We start from the raw sequence: 16,453 nt of genomic DNA on the forward strand, positions 1-16,453 counted from the left end.
CACTGAGTAAGCCCGCTCCCAACGGGCTGTTTAGTTTCCCTGTTGTTTGACAAATTTGGTCTTTGTAATACCACATTCAGCACAAGTGCAAAAGAACATTAGTCTACCATTTTTAGCTGTTTTGTAACCTGAAGGTTCAACACATTCGGTCACTTTCTTTTGTTTAACACAATATGATTTCATAATATATATAAGTTAGATATTTCTGAAATAATATTCGATAAATCTCTCATTTTTCATTGTATCATTTATGTCAAACACTTGTAATAAATCATAATACGAATTACCCTTATTCATTTCATTTAGAAAGTATAAACAGAAATACCCACAAGTTGTTGTTTGTATGTTTTGTATCTGATTGTTTTGATGTAACAAAGTTAGATTTTTCTTTTTGGCATGATTCACAATCTCTTGAAATGGAGGCATACCAAACGAATCAAAATAATTTATTACATCATTCTTAACATAAGTGGCCACCCAATGACTTCCGCTCATATAAGCTGGTTCAAGATTGTATATGAATAACGCCTGTTTATGGTTATGTGGAACTTTTTCATCTCTTGACAGTACATCATTGATTGGTATGTTTAAATATTTACACCATTTTTTCAGATCGTGATTGGACATAGGTATGTTTTTGTGAAATTTTGGTTTCACAATATTGCCCCCAAAATGGGTATGCCATTGAATGGACTGTTTTTTCCCAATAGTAACCCTTTTCCTTTTTTGGTTGAGGATGTTTTTTTTTTCTACCATTACCAGTCACATATGGCGGATAACTATAAAATGGAGGGGGCATTCCCATTCTAGGTGCACCTGTACCATCCTTTTTCGACGAAGGTGGTCTACCTACCCTAGGTGCTCCTCTTCCCGTTAGCTTTTTGACAAGATTCAAAGCCAAAGGAATTCCAATGCTAGCTAACAGAGTGCCTAAAAATCCACCTGATTGTGTTTTGGTCGGTGTTATTTTAACGCCAGATCCTGTTTGAGCCGCATTCATTATGTCTCTTTGCTGTTTGGTTGTAAACATATTCAGATATGGCATCAGTTGATTGATTGCATTGAAAGGTATCATCATGGGTAATGGCATAGCACCACCTTTTTGACCAGATCCTAACAATTTTTTAGCTCCGGCTTCTGCTAAACCACCAAGAGCACTCAACCCAAGGGTTTTACCAATTGCTGGAAGAGCTCTCATACCAAGTGACAGTACGGTGCTCAAAAGACTTCCGCCTACTTGTTTTCTGATATTGGTCTTGGCAAGCTTAATGTCCATTCCTTTGTTCAATTGTCGATTTTTTTGCAATCGTTTTTTCACCATTGCTGGAACATAAAGAGTGTCGTTTCCATTAAGAGAATCATTTGTCAGTCTTAGAACAATTGTTTCCCTTTTATGGTAAGCATTACTCAGATTCTTTTTTTGATTATCTGACAGTCTTACGTTTATTTGATGAAGTTCAGTCATATAATATATGTTACATAATTCCAGTCACAAAACATATACAAATAAATATGTGTCATTCATGGGATTAAACTATAACCAATTCATTACCCACCTTGTCAATAACAACCGACTCTTCGTACAATACAACTGCATGGACATTGAAATCTGCTGCACTATTGGCACTTATTTTATACCTGAAAATCAACTGTTTAGGGTCTCTTGTTACTTTTTCTGTTTGATATGACAGATCGAAATAAATCAGTGGATATAAACTATTGTAATTAGCTAGATTCAACTGCGTTCCGGTGTTGTAATCATTTTTTCGCATTGCATAAGACATGAGATCATTGAATATTCTCACTTTGCTTTCACTGTCATATTCTGTTTCTGGGTAGAAAACACCATTGCCATATTCGAGTCTGCATGTTGTTAAATAACTGTTTGCGTTTGCTTCATTCAGTTTGAAGGTATCAAGTATATATGGATTTTGAGTTGCAACTCTGGTTTTAGCCCGTTGTAGATAAACAAAAATTGCTTTGACATTGTCAATGCTGGAAGAAATCTGAAAAAAACCACTGACTCTAGCAGGTGCTGACACTGCATATAGTTCACGCTGATATGTCCATTTGTGTTCTTTCATGAAAGAGCTTACAAATTTGTCGTACATACTGTCTTTTGGTGTTAATTTTGCAACCCATAGTAGAAATCTGTTAATCACTACTCTTCCGGCATCTGCTGCTGCTGCCCTATTGATGAGTTCATTGTCGTTCTGGAGATTCAAATTGAATTGTAACTGCATAGGAACCAACATTTTATCCTGCAACTCTTCAAAAAAACTGTAACGATTGAGAGGTATGATCAAATTCACATCTTTTGCTCCTCCCGTTCCATCATCGTTGGTAGCTTGTGTAAGCACTCTTCTAGATTCATATCCTGAATTAGTATTGGCTGTCGTACCATCTGTGTCTAAATACCAAAAACTGTTTTTAGCTACGCTTCTTGAGTAATCATCAGAATATTCCAACAGATTCTTCACAAAAGTGACCTTATGTAGATTGTCAGTGTCATAAACAATTTTCCCAGCACTTTTAATCATCATATGAGCGATCAATGAATGAGATCCGTTTATCACCGTTATTCTATCGGCTGCTGCGTAACCGGCTCCATCTGCTGTTTTTTGTAACTGGAATTGAACCTCGAAATAAGCATTGTACCAATCATAGAAAGAACTCCGGTCGTTGATGGTGAATCTATAACCGTTCTTTTCTTGATGTTGACCGTTACCTGGGGCTCTAATTACATCATCAAGTTGGAAACGCACCAACTCATTTCTTTGCAATAATTCACTTGTTCTAAAAGCCATTTATACTATTGTATTATATAATTTTGCTGTCATGTTATTTATTTGAAAAATCTACGCCTTCTTCCAGATCCGGATATCAATCTATTTAGTATCATGTCAGCGCTTTCTTCTTGCTGTTTAATGGGCGAGGATGGAACAATTGCTTTTTGTGTTGTAGCTCCTTTTCTCAAATTTGCCAATTTTTTCATTATTAGGTCTCCTGACTTTTCTGCCACCGTCTTGCCAATTTTATCACCTGCATGGGAAACCCCTGATTCTAATGCCTTCTTGGCTAATGGCTTGGCGAATTTCTTGAAAACAGATGATGCCACACTCTTCAATGGTTTAAAAATGTTGTCTAAGATAAGCCCAGACCCTTTGTGTTGAAATACAAATTTACCAAGTTTTGGATGGTAAAACCTCTTAAATTCATACGGTTTCATTATACTGTTACATTAGATACTTTTTAAAATCAGCGAAAAAGACGTATCTGCTCCATTCAGATCCACTAATCTTCTTTTTCCATCTGTTATCATGATTCTGATTGATGAAATTGTAGTTTTGTTCACAGGATTAAATGTAACTCTTTGTGGTTCGAGGGTGAAGGAGTAACTTGGTTTTAGTACACTGGTTGAGAATGAATAAATAATGTCTGTTTCTTCACCGTCAACTAAACTTTCGTTTACCAAATCGCAATGAATATTGAGTACGTCTGTGTCTTGACTGAGATTTGGCACTCTTGGTCCAATATGCGTTCCACTTGCTAATATCTTTTTGTCGAAACCGATCAGTTCATTAAAATTACTTGCTCTTAAATCAAGTTGGTAATTTGCAGCTAATGTAACCGTGACTCTGAATGTTGTTTCGTTGAATTCAAGAGTTATCGGATACGTATCACCAGTTTTCGTCACATTTTTAATATGTCTGTCAAAGTCCGTATAATTCCATACCCCAGCTGGAAAGGTAATGTCCTTAAAAGTTGAACCATTATCGGAGCTGTATTTGATTAATTGATTTTTGTACCCAGCATTGACATTGAACCAAGTGAATGACATGTTAATGACTCTGTTAAGACCGATAACGTATTGCTTATTATTGTCTAGAGTTACAGGTCTGGTGAAATTTGTTGTAAAATCTTCTGGTTTATTATCCCCTTTATTTTTCACACTGTAAGATGATAAAACTATCTCTCGTTCCATTATATAATGAAGTTACATTAAATTTGGAAATATTGTTTGTATAATTTACCATATTGTGATTTGTTAATTGTTGTCATTTTCAATAATGTGTCCAATATAGAAACACCCATATTTCGCATGTCAATGCTTGTATTGCCAGCCAATATCTCACCAATGATTAAATCCAATTTTTTTATGAGTTCTTTCGGTTTGTTAAAAAATATCACATTGCCACCTTTTTGTTTTTTCCTACCAGAACCTTCCATTGTTTTCATTTTGTTTTGATAATGTTTTATGTATTCATTCAGAGTTCTCATAGCGCGATCCACTCTTTTGTTTCCTCTTGCCTATCAGCTTCCGTTATATTCCCACTTTTGTATTGCTTTGTAACGTTTCCTTTGTAGGCTTTCAATTGATTTCTTTTAAATTTAGCCGCATTGACGATCTTATTGAGATATTTTTTGTTTTTTCGTTCAGTCATTTCTTGTTGATTTATTACCTTTTCAACAGAATCATAATTTGGTATACCAAGATCACCTAATATCTCATTTTCCATATCTTCTTCATCCATTCCATAATCTATCTCATCGTCGTCATCATACTCTGGTGGTAATTCTGGTTCTTCAGGAAAGTACTTAGGATCAACATACATCTCTTTTTTTCCTTCCAGAAGATCTTGTAAAGACTCTTCATATGTTGGTGGTTTTGGCACCAGTTGTTTTTCTTGCTGTGGCAAAACAGGTTGTTCAAATAGATCACCAAGATTCATATCTGGAACTTCATCCTCTATATCCATGCCGTAATCAGGAACTTCTCCTTTCTTCAGTGGTCGTTTTTTCCTTGGCAACCTTAAAGCCTGATTACTATCAATAACATCATCTAATTTACTTGTAATTGGTTGGAATACTTTTGAAAATCCCTGTTGACTGGTCTTCTGATCAATATCATGCTTTGTAATTGCATTATGGACATAATTGATCTTATCCCCTAATTCAGATTTACTCTTTGCGAGTTCTTTCCACTTAAGTAAACTCATTTTTGTTATATTATTACTTTACATAAAAATGGAAATTCATATATAAAAAATAACGTTTTACACTATGTTGAACACCATGTTGAACACCATGTTAAACACCATATTATCGAAACAATATACCCATATGATATAAAAATGAAGATACCTAATTATGATACTGGCGACGATGTTGTCACAAACTTCACACAACTACATGATTTTATGCCTGATCGATGCTTCCGCATGCTCATTTGTGGACCTTCTGGTTCGGGAAAAACAAACACACTGATGCATATGATTCACAATCTGTTGTATTTTGATAAAATATACCTTTATGCAAAAAACTTAGAGCAGTCAAAGTATCGGAATCTCATGAAAGAGTTCGAACCATGGAGTGAAGAAGCTGGTTATGATATCATTGAAGCAAGCAATGATAAAATAATTCCTGTAAAAAATCTCAATGGTGACAATCAAAAAATTGTGATATTCGACGATTTCGTATGTGATAAAAACCAAAAACCATTAGTTGACTATTTTATACAGGGGAGACATAAAAACTGCTGCGCCATATATTTGAGTCAAAGCTACTATAAGACACCAAAAGATATTAGATTAAACTGCTCACATTTTGCCATTTATGATTTTCCGAGTACTAATGAAAAAAGTCTCATATGTCGTGAAAACAATGTCTCACAACAATTATACGAGAAAGCAACTAGAGACCCTTTTAGTTTTATATATATTGACAAACCCAAGAAACAAGTAAGGAAGAATTTCGATGAAAAAATATAAACCAATTGTATATATGAGTTACTCAAATGGTAAATTACCTGAAGACACATTTTCACATGAAAAAGTTGTTGAAATAGTAAAAGGATTGCCTGGTGTTGGTTTTAAACTAACAGATGACGGTGATTATGATATACAGAATAAAAAACTGCGAAATTTAGATTCACCTCAAACGAATGACGATGCAACTACTAAGAGTTATGTTGATAAAGAGGTTTCTGGGTGTTTAAAAATAGATGGGAGCAATGCAATGACTGGCGCCCTTAATATGGATAATAGACGGGTTGAGAATATCGCTCCTGCTAGACATGGCCACAGTGACGCTGTCAGTAGTGAGCATTTGCATAGTTTTTACATGGTGCTCAATACTGACGATGGTAAAATAGAATTGCAAAATCCAATCGACATGAAAAATCAAAGAATCTTAGGAGTGAAAGATCCAATATTGCATTCAGACGCTTCCAATAAATTTTACGTCGACAGCTCTTTTAATTTTAAAGCTGACAAAACGGAGCTGGCTAATTATTTGAAAAAAGATGGAAGTATTTCCGTAACTGGCAATTTTGACTTTGGAAATAATAAAATCAGCAATCTTGCTGAAGGCACTGGCAATTCTGACGCTGTTACAAAACACCAATTACAAACTGGTTTATCAACCAAACCCACTACAAATCGGGTTGTGCTCCGTGATGGTTCGCAGGACATGACTGGAAATTTAAATATGTCACAAAAAAAGATCGTCAATCTTGCTAATCCGACAGGTAGAAATGATGCCACTGGAAAAGGTTACGTTGATCGATTATTTTTAGATTCACTTCGTTTAGACGGATCCTCTAAAATGACTGGAAATTTGGATATGAACAATAAACGAATAATCAATATAGCCGACCCAACAGGAAACACTGACGCTGTAAATAAACGATACCTTGAAACACATATAGGTGACATGAGTGATTATTTGCAAATAGACGGTTCAAATTCCATGATGGCAGATTTAAATATGAGTACAAATTTCATTGAAAATTTAAAAGATCCTGAAAAAAATTCGGTAGTGATGAGGGAAAAAATCAAGCAATGAGTTACAAGTTCTTTACCGACAACTTTCTCCAAATAAACCAATACGGTGAAGTAAGTATGTTAGACCGGCGTTTTTACAACATTGGGATTCCTAATGCTGGTGATCAAATATTTGATCGTAATTATGGAGATGGGAGATATTTACAAAAAGATGGATCGTCAGCCATGACGGGAGACCTCAATATGAACAATCAACGAATAACAAATCTCGGAACAGCCACACATAATCAAGATGCCATTACTTTGAAGCAAGTAAATGATGCTTTTTCAACTATAAGTACCGAAAATAATCGATATACAGACCAAAAAATAGCGGAGAGTCTTATAAGCACACATCAAAACCGCAAAAATGTACTAGCCTACGCTATGGATGATGGAGAATTCACTGAAGATTATGGACTACAGGACGTGAATTTAATCACCTATAACGACTCACCTCATAAAACCAACAAAAAAGCGTTCTCTTTAAAGGTTCAAAAAACAAATGATGGTTCTAGTCTGTTCAAAGGAAGGTTTGATTTCAATTTGTTTAAGTTGATACGTGACAATATGAGTGATGATTACACTGTTTGTATTGAAGTGTATTTCGAAAAAGATGGTAGATATGATGTAGAATTTGATTCTTTTAATATAACATTTGAAAAACTGAATATGAATATTGATAAATCATACACCATAAAAATCAATACTTATCATAAATATTATCGAAGTGTATTGAATCTTTCTCCAGACGGCATATCTCCATCAATTCAAAGAAGGTTATATGTCAATGTTCAGAGTAGTTTTGACAACCTTAGTCCTAGTCTTTTACCTTTACATGTTCTGATTTATGGAATCAAAGATGAAGCAAAAAACAATCTCGATTTTACCATATATGATTATGAAAAGGCTTTCGAGGTTGCAAACAATCAACTCCAAATGCATGTACCAATTAATATGAATGGCAACAAGATTTCGGGTTTGTCTGCATCAATAATCGACAGTGTTTTACCGGCTTTCATATGGGGGTATACTGCTGAAGCAATCAATTCATGCGACTTTTTGACAATATATGGAGACATTATGAAGTTCAATGAAATTTACATAAGTTCAATACAACTGCATTCCAAAGAAACTTATTCATTAGTAAGCAATCATCGTTTAGTCATCCAAACAAACACATCGGCGATTTATAATATTTCTTTTACAACCAAAACCATTACTGTTAATGTTAATAGATATTTTCGAAACGTAAATTATATCAGAATAAATTTTTCGGACGGCAAAAATAAGAGATTCAAATTCGTAATCCGATATAAAACGTTCAACAATTGAAAATAATATGACACAATGATATATGACATTATATGTTGAACAATCAGACGGCAGTCATCTTCTAGACGAAAATGGAAATAAAATAGAATATACCATAGACTATCATTCAAGTTCAGAAGATTGGACTTTCGATACCACATTTTCAATAAATGATGATGGTCATGTGGAAACTGACAAAAATGTCATCGCAAAAGCTGCTGAAAACGACAACCATGTTGTGATAAAATCACAACTGGATTTAAAGTTAGACAGATCGACTTTTATTATTTCGAACAGTCTACCTGGTATACCAGTGTTAGACAAAATCAGCATTGCATTAATTCCAGCTTTATCAGTAGTCACAGCCGATTCAAATGATAGAGTTAGTTCATGGATTGATCCTGTGAATAATATCGATTTTTCACAATCAACCAATTCAAAAAAGCCTCTTTTTCTAAGGGATTCAACAAAAAAACTGTTTTTTGTACGTTTTGATGGTAGTGATGACTATTTGGAAAAAAAATCATTTGATGTTTCTGAAATAGCGGGTAGTTCTGGTAACAAATGTACAGTAATACTGGTTGTCAAAACAAAAGCGATAACTAATCAATCACAGTTTCAATGGGGGCGTGGAGCCGTCAGATTCGGTATGCATATACCATGGGGAGATGGTGCAGTCTATATCGATTTTGGTTCATCATCAAATGGCCGACTTAATATGCCTTCTTTGACGAGTCTCTCTGGTGATATCGAGGTGTGGACGATCCGTGTTAATCAGACAAATATGGAACTTTTTAGAGGTGTTTCAACAGTGACTCCGATTAAAACAAAAACAATTTCTGCTACTCTTACAGGTTCAGCTCAAGAAATGTTTATTGGATGTCAGGTTCATGATAATGGCACTGCTATAAATTTCTGTGAAATGGATTTATATGCTTTCGCTGTTTGGGCCAAATCTCTGTCTGATAATGAATTAAAAAATATGTTCAGGTTCATTCAAAATCATTTTGATTTGTGATGTGGTTTTTCAAAATATATAACTCAATATATATGTATATCGACAATTTATTACGATTTGTGGAATATAGTTTTCAAGAAGCAAAAGAAAAACATCCATGCATTAATGACAAAATATTAAAATCAGCACTTGTTTATCAATACCTGCACTGTTTCTATTTGAAAAGAGACATGTCTATGAATGAGATTCTTGAACTCAATGATGGTGAAATTGGTCTTCTTGCACCAGGTAGTGGCTGTCTAACATGGTTACTTGAAAAGATCTTCGGTTGGATTGATATATTAAATTCACATAGTGTATTACATGATGCTTCCGGGAGGTTTTATGACCACCATAAGCTCGGTAGAGGTTACACTTATGCTATTTCAGAAAAATACACAACTAAACTGATTAAAAGATCACCTTTTTGTGGTCAAGTCAGTGGTATACTATATTGTCTATGCAGACGATTAACAATCTAAACCATATATATGACAGATCGAAAAAAGAGAATATTTAGCTGGAACCATATTTCAGACAAACTCTCAGAAGATCAGGTCGACGAACTAAAGAGCTATTATAAGGCATACCATAGAAAGTGTTGGGCTTACAAGCAAGCTGTGAAACGTTACAAAAAATTAAAACTGTTAGGAAACACTGTTTCTGTCATAACTGGTACTGGTGGAATTATTAGTGCTGTTGTAACTGGTGGTATAGCCCTAGTAGCAATAAGCACTTGTGCTTTGTTAATCAAGTCTTACATGGATTTCCAATCACTGGATCTTAAAATACAAAATTGTACATACGCATACCAAAGTTATCAGCATCTTTTGAATTCGATAAAAGACATGTTGAGAAGCGGTGATTTTCAACCATCGTTTCACACAGAATTAAAAAATGTAGATGATTTTGTGACTGATGTTTGTTCTAGTGTTGACAAGTTCTACGCTAAATACAATGACAAATTCATTCCTTAACTATTTCATTAATTCGGTCTGATGCCAATGACAGGATGTCTTTCCAATATCGTTCATATGATTGAAGTGTCTTTTTGGATTTGCTCGTCTTGACCTTTTCAAAAGGAAGATCAAGCATTTTAAATATTTGTTTTAAAATGAAATTTATGTTAATCATACGCTTTCTATCAATGTTAACATCTTTCACAACTGCCCCGATAGCCGCAAAAATTCGAATTATTTTATCCATATTTTTTACAGAAATCTGGAAACCATTTTTAATGGCAATGTTATTGATAATGTTTTTGATATGATATTTTCTTTGGTAAACACTTTTACGATGAAATCTATGCTTATTTGAGTGAAAATCAACAAATTCTATAAGTGGTTTATAGCCATTAACCAACCCACATTTTTTACAAACTAGCATATTGTTATCATTCACTATATCAGGTTGACTGCAGCATTGCTCAATTTCTTTCGTATGTTTCGAGATTTGCTTATTACAAAATGGACAGACCACTTCTTCCATATTGACAAGTTCTTTATGCAGTTCTTGGCAACTCATTATACTATTATATGAGATATTATTTTAGGTTTTTTAAAAACATATAGTTCCAAAATAAATTTTGCGTTGGATCTATTCTACCTCGCCACGGCATAGATTCGCAGAAATATAAAACATATAGATTTCTAAGAATATGAGACCGAAAATACGAGATCAAAAATATGTAACCGTCAAATGTAAAGTAGTATGGAGTTGGGTTGGGATGAGAGCATTTTTACAAAATGATCTCATACCCCCAACTCCTATACTACTCACTTCCAACATTCGGTTTTGTCTTCGTTGTTGATCTAGATTTTGTATGTACTACGTACTTTCCGATCCTTTCTGTTGTTGTTGATTCGGATTTATCCCCGTCACCAGAGAAGTCAGGAGTTGTACGTATCGACCCGTTTCCTGTTGTGTCTGTTTGACACTATCCAAGAAGTCGTTTTGTTGTTGTAGATAATCCAATAGATTCGATTGTTTATTTTTTTCTTCTTTCGAAGACGATCCATCGTTGGAGGACATCTTATTTTCACAGATCAAACCTATTAATTCTTCTTCGTTCAACGTATCTAAAAACTGAGAAATTCAATTCACCAAATCTTGTCTCTTTCTAACTTCTCCTCTCAATTTTTTATCCTCTCGTCGAAGCGCTGCCAACTGTTCTCTCAATCGAGAATGAGCATCGCTGAGTGGTTTTTGTTTTTCGACTACCATCTCGAGATTCGGTTCGCTCATAGATCTTTCGGTTTAATCTCTCGTAAATGACTGATCGTTACTATTATTTGATGTTCTCTCTTGTGTGTTCCTTCCACGAATCGGCATCGAAAAAAACGGATTTACACCAAATTTGCACAGTGCACATATAATGCAAACATATATTTACTCTAGAGCAAACCTGTAGCAAACATGGTAAATGCCACATTTGCTACCATATTTGCTACATTTTTTGTGATAATATATTTAAATTCGCTATGTTTCTCGCAATCTTTGAACCACCTGATCACTACACGCGGTGATCTCTATCTAAGAGTCCAATTTATCTAGGTGGTGCATTCCACCATTTGCTTGTTTTTTGGATTGAGTATTATCCAAGCCCATTTTTGATCGTCTGCAAGTTTTTTACTGTCTTGAATGTAAATATTGTGGCGCATGGGATTACCTTCCCTATAATAAAATATTTAAAATCGGTATGTTCCTAATTTTTACTCAGAAGTAATCCACTACCTCGCTGTTGTCGTTATCTCGGTTGTAAGAATCGATATAAATGATCGTCGCTGTTGTTTTCGCCAAAATCGTACCAAGTTCGCCTTGGTGGGAAAATTCCACTTCCCGATTGTTTACGACGTTTGTTTTTGTTGATGCGATCGTGAATCGCTTTGCCCGCCAACGCTGTTGCACCGTACAGTGCCATACTGGGGACGATGTATTTTTTATATCGTTGTCAAGCGGCGTTTCTAGGACTAAAAAAACGTCTATTCAAACCACCCGTTTGTCTTTCGAAATCATTTTTCGTATTCTGATTTCTCTTTTTATATAGCTCTCGTATCAATAGAACCGTCGGGACACCCGCCAAAACGGAAGCCAACAGGGCTTTCGAACCATGTCTGTTCAACTTATTTCTAAACACGACATTTCGCACCGCATTTTCGGCATTGCGAATGGCCTGTCTGTTCGTGTTGGACGTCACACCACCTTTTTGTCTTTTTCAGTTCGTTTCATTAGTGAAACACCCAGACCGACACCGGCGAGTGGTACGACCGCCGCGGCTAAATCCTTTAACGCTTTTTTGTCCGTGTTATTCAAGACGGCATTAGCATACGCTCTGGCCAAAGACCCCTTCAGATTGTTCCCAAACAAATGTTTCACCGTTTCACCGTGAAGATAATTCGATAATCCACCCCCATCTTGTTTGAGTTCTCTCCCTCGTTTTAAAGTCAATAACCGGCGTGCCAACGTAAAATCACCTTTTCTGCGACCACCGGCAAAAACTCGTCCACTCTGATTCGACGACACATTATCATTTTCATTCTTTTTGTTTTCTGAGGTAGTATTAGCCGTCGTTTGTGACCGTCTTTGTCGTCGTTGTTGCCTTTTAAAGACAGGTCTTCTACGACGACTCGTCGTAATTATGATATCCCTATCAGCACCACGAAAATTGTCATCATCATTATCTTCGTTCTTGCGTTCGTCTGGACGGATGTCCTTGCAAACACTACACAGTTTATCCCTTGCTTAGGTGTAGAGATCTTTGGCCGTGTTATAACCGCTCCACACCGTATTACCCAGGCCCAAAGTGGTAGCGACGAGACCACTACCTTTTTGTCTTCGATTCGTTTTATACGCTCGTAAAAATCTCTCAAAATGAGATTACTTATTTAGCCAGAAACATCACCTAATCTACTCATCCTTTGCCGCGTTTTCTTGTCTTGTTTTATTTTTTCACATGGTTAATTAGATGTTGTATATTAGTAAAAACATTATTAATGAGTTTCAATAATATCAGTAAGTTTTTCAGCCATCAATCATCTACCACCACCGAGTATTCCACCCAAGATGGGCTGCATCAAGTTCATCGCGAACGGTGTCAGAGCACTGGTGGCCAATAGAGGTAAAAAAGCGCTACGGCCTTTTTGACATCCACCCGAACCACTGTGTTCTTCACCGTCCCGAGGCAAATCTTCTTCTGCCACGAATTCTTGAACTTTTTGTTATTTTTACCTTGAGGTGTACGGCAGTTTTCTTTTCATTTTTCTTTCCATCCTTCTTTCCATTAAAAAATTCAGATAAATCGACATTTTCATCTATTTTTTTATAAAGCGATCCTAGCTTACTGTGTTCCAATAACGCTTTCTGTTGATGCAACCTGACTAACGCGGCCAATTTACCCGGCCTTTGGGCCGTGTAGATAATAACCACAGCATGTGCGATGCCATTCTGTTCCTTTATATGAATTTACCCATGCTCTTTAACATCTGATCCAGAGGCGTGTGTCGATCCGGTTTTGCCACAAAATCCCTACCGAGGTTTTCAATCTCATTATCTATTTCTCATTTCTCTAGTGCTACACAATTTCCATCTAAAGGAATTTTACCTTTTCTAAATTCGGTAAAATTTACTCTTTTACCACCGATTTGAATGCTACGACGAAGTTTTTTTTCTCTTCTTCGTCACACCACCTCCCTGATGGGATTTAAAATATTTGTAAAAAAATCTCTTTGTTTTTCTCCACCTCCTTTCCTCGCAGTTGCGACCATAGATCTTCTAAACCACCGTGTTGATTGGGATTCCTACCCAGGGAATACGACGAAAGAGCATTCTTTTTGGTTCTTTCCATCGAATTGATTTGGATTCGTAACGCTCGAAAAAAAAAGAAGCAGTCCTCACGTACGGTATTTTTATAAATTATAAAACAGTAAAACTTACAGGTTAAGCTACGACTGGTTTACGTATCTTCAATAACAAACTAAGTGGAATATCATTAAAGGGCCTTCCCGTCGTATCGGAAAAATAAAGATTAATTCTTGATTTTAATCCAGGATCCACTCGTTTCCACTTGACCGTCTTAGGTAGTATTGGATTCAATGTATTTACGGCCATGGTGCATAAGGTTCTACTCATTTCCGTGCCCGTAAAAGTCGGTTTCATGACGCCCAAACCCACCACCAACATTTGAAACGAGTGTTCAGAAATTTAATTTCAAGTGAATCTATCTCTATTCACTGGTAGAATTAATTTATGGTCATTAAAACTGCCCGATTTAGTCAGATGCAATCTTTGTTCACTCTGAAGTAATTCAAACGTGACAGGAACAGTGATGTCTGACGAAAATTTGACCACGGATCCATTGTCGCGTAATAAACCCAAAGTCGATGCGACTTTTACGGGCATTTGCATACTTTCCACCTTAGATAGGCTAGTAAATCGTATAGAACAAGAATTTTCTTTCATTTCGACGCGTATCCTGTGATACGACAATAAATTATTCAGCACCACTCATAATTCTCCGACGGTGGCTAACCGAGTTCGAGGTCCGTACTGTAAGTTACGGACCGAGTTTTTTCCCGTTGATTTATGGCCCAAGCGCGAAGCACGCGGGCCTAAATCAACGGGAAAAAACGAGGATCCGTAACTTACAGTACGGACCGAGAAAACGAGGTTAGTAAGATATTTACTATATCTCTGAGGTTAACTGGCGCGCAGGCAAGGAAACTAGTCAAAGTGAAGCGGAAGGTTCAACTGCCACAAAGAATGCCGTGCCAAAATCCCAAAAACTAAATCTTCTTGGCTGTTAAGTTTGAAATAGTTGCTTGCAAGATTCAAACAGTTTTCAGTACCAGTTTATGCAAACAGAAATGCCATGAAAAACTCGCTAGATGATGTTTTGTCGAAATTCTAAAATTAGCGGGCTGTACAGCGGGCCGTACTGTAGAATACGGCCCGCAAATTTAGCCAATTACAGCGCTCTTACTATCTGAGAGATATAATAAATCCGGTTAATATCGATCTATTACGATATGGCTCTTGATAATTTTTTTTGCAGAACCCAACTTCACTCAACTCTAATTCCGGAACCGATATGGCCACGCATTCTATCGGTCGCATGAGACCAGAAATCACACTCTCTCTAGAAATCGTAAATTTAGTCGTTTTGTGTATCACTATTTCTCCCCATTCGTTTTTTAGAGCCATGGCGACACTCGGTGGAGCCGGTCTTGTTATTAAGGCATCATTAACATCATTTTCTATTCCATGGACATCGCCCGTCTCGTGAATACCAGAATGCACTTAAATTAAATTTTTCTCGTCCTCCGCCGGAAATGGTAACCATTTTGTTTAATTTTTCGAGCTGTGAAAGATTATTATTATTTTATTAGAGTCATCTGCTCAAAAGATTTCTGTATTCTCCCTTTAGACGATGATACCATTTCGTCTAAACGAAGCAACGTAGCCAATTTTTTACTCACGGACAGCCACACATGCATTCTGCGAGCCCAACCGAGGAGTTTAAAACGCCACCGCCCCTCTGTTCTATTGCCATATGTCATTCTAAATTCGAAAATAGGTTGATATTTGTTCAAAAATTCCTGATTTTGTGATTTGTCACGAAACAACCACACCTCGGTGGGATTCCCTCTATAGGGTTGGAAATATTTTTCCATATTTTCCTTGAAATTTTTCCCTAAAATACGGTTGAAAGCCATTCTCGACATTTTCCCGATATCTAGTTTTGTGTATTGCAATGGCTGTGATATTATATAAACTAACGTGGTTTAATCCATATAAAGAAAGCTTCCACAAATCCACCACAGTTATTTGTTTTTCGAGCATTTGATTCCAAATCGAGGCTGACGCCAACCCATATGGTGTTAAATTACGAATGTATGTGAGACCTAAGTTCGCGGATCTTTCCTCTATCATACCACTCTCGATCATTTCGCTAGTCAAATCTTCAAAAAAGTGTTTCAATTCAGTAGCCAACGTCTCGTATAGAGTAAATTTATTTTATTCCCTCCATGGGTTGTTCCACGCGGGAATCATGAGAGACAAGCAACAAATCGAATTCATCGTGGTCTCCATGTATTTCCGATACATTTCGTGAAAAATCGTGAAAATCATGTGGCCAATCATTCATTTTTTTCTTACCTCTTCTGGATAGCCAGAAGGATAATCTTCAAATTCCACTAAATTTCCTGTTTTTCGTTTCGAAATTATCTTTTTTATCTTTCTATCGTCAGGATCGTAACAAACCTTCAGCAATTCCGTTCCATATATGCGACCCAAAATCTCTTTCCCCGTTAAATCTTGAAGT

General features: G+C 36.2%; 1 protein-coding gene across 1 annotated transcript; it reads right to left on the reverse strand.

Moving 5' to 3' along the window:
* Positions 1 to 1,529: 1,529 nt before the first annotated feature.
* On the reverse strand, positions 1,530 to 2,807 carry LOC138053819 (uncharacterized). Its single transcript, XM_068900365.1, has one exon. The coding sequence runs from the start codon at positions 2,805 to 2,807 to the stop codon at positions 1,530 to 1,532; it is 1,278 nt and encodes a 425-aa protein (XP_068756466.1).
* Between the last annotated feature and the right edge of the window lie 13,646 nt (positions 2,808 to 16,453).

This window comes from Montipora capricornis, chromosome 6 (genome assembly GCF_036669925.1).
Source record: "Montipora capricornis isolate CH-2021 chromosome 6, ASM3666992v2, whole genome shotgun sequence".
Classification (NCBI taxonomy): domain Eukaryota; kingdom Metazoa; phylum Cnidaria; class Anthozoa; order Scleractinia; family Acroporidae; genus Montipora; species Montipora capricornis.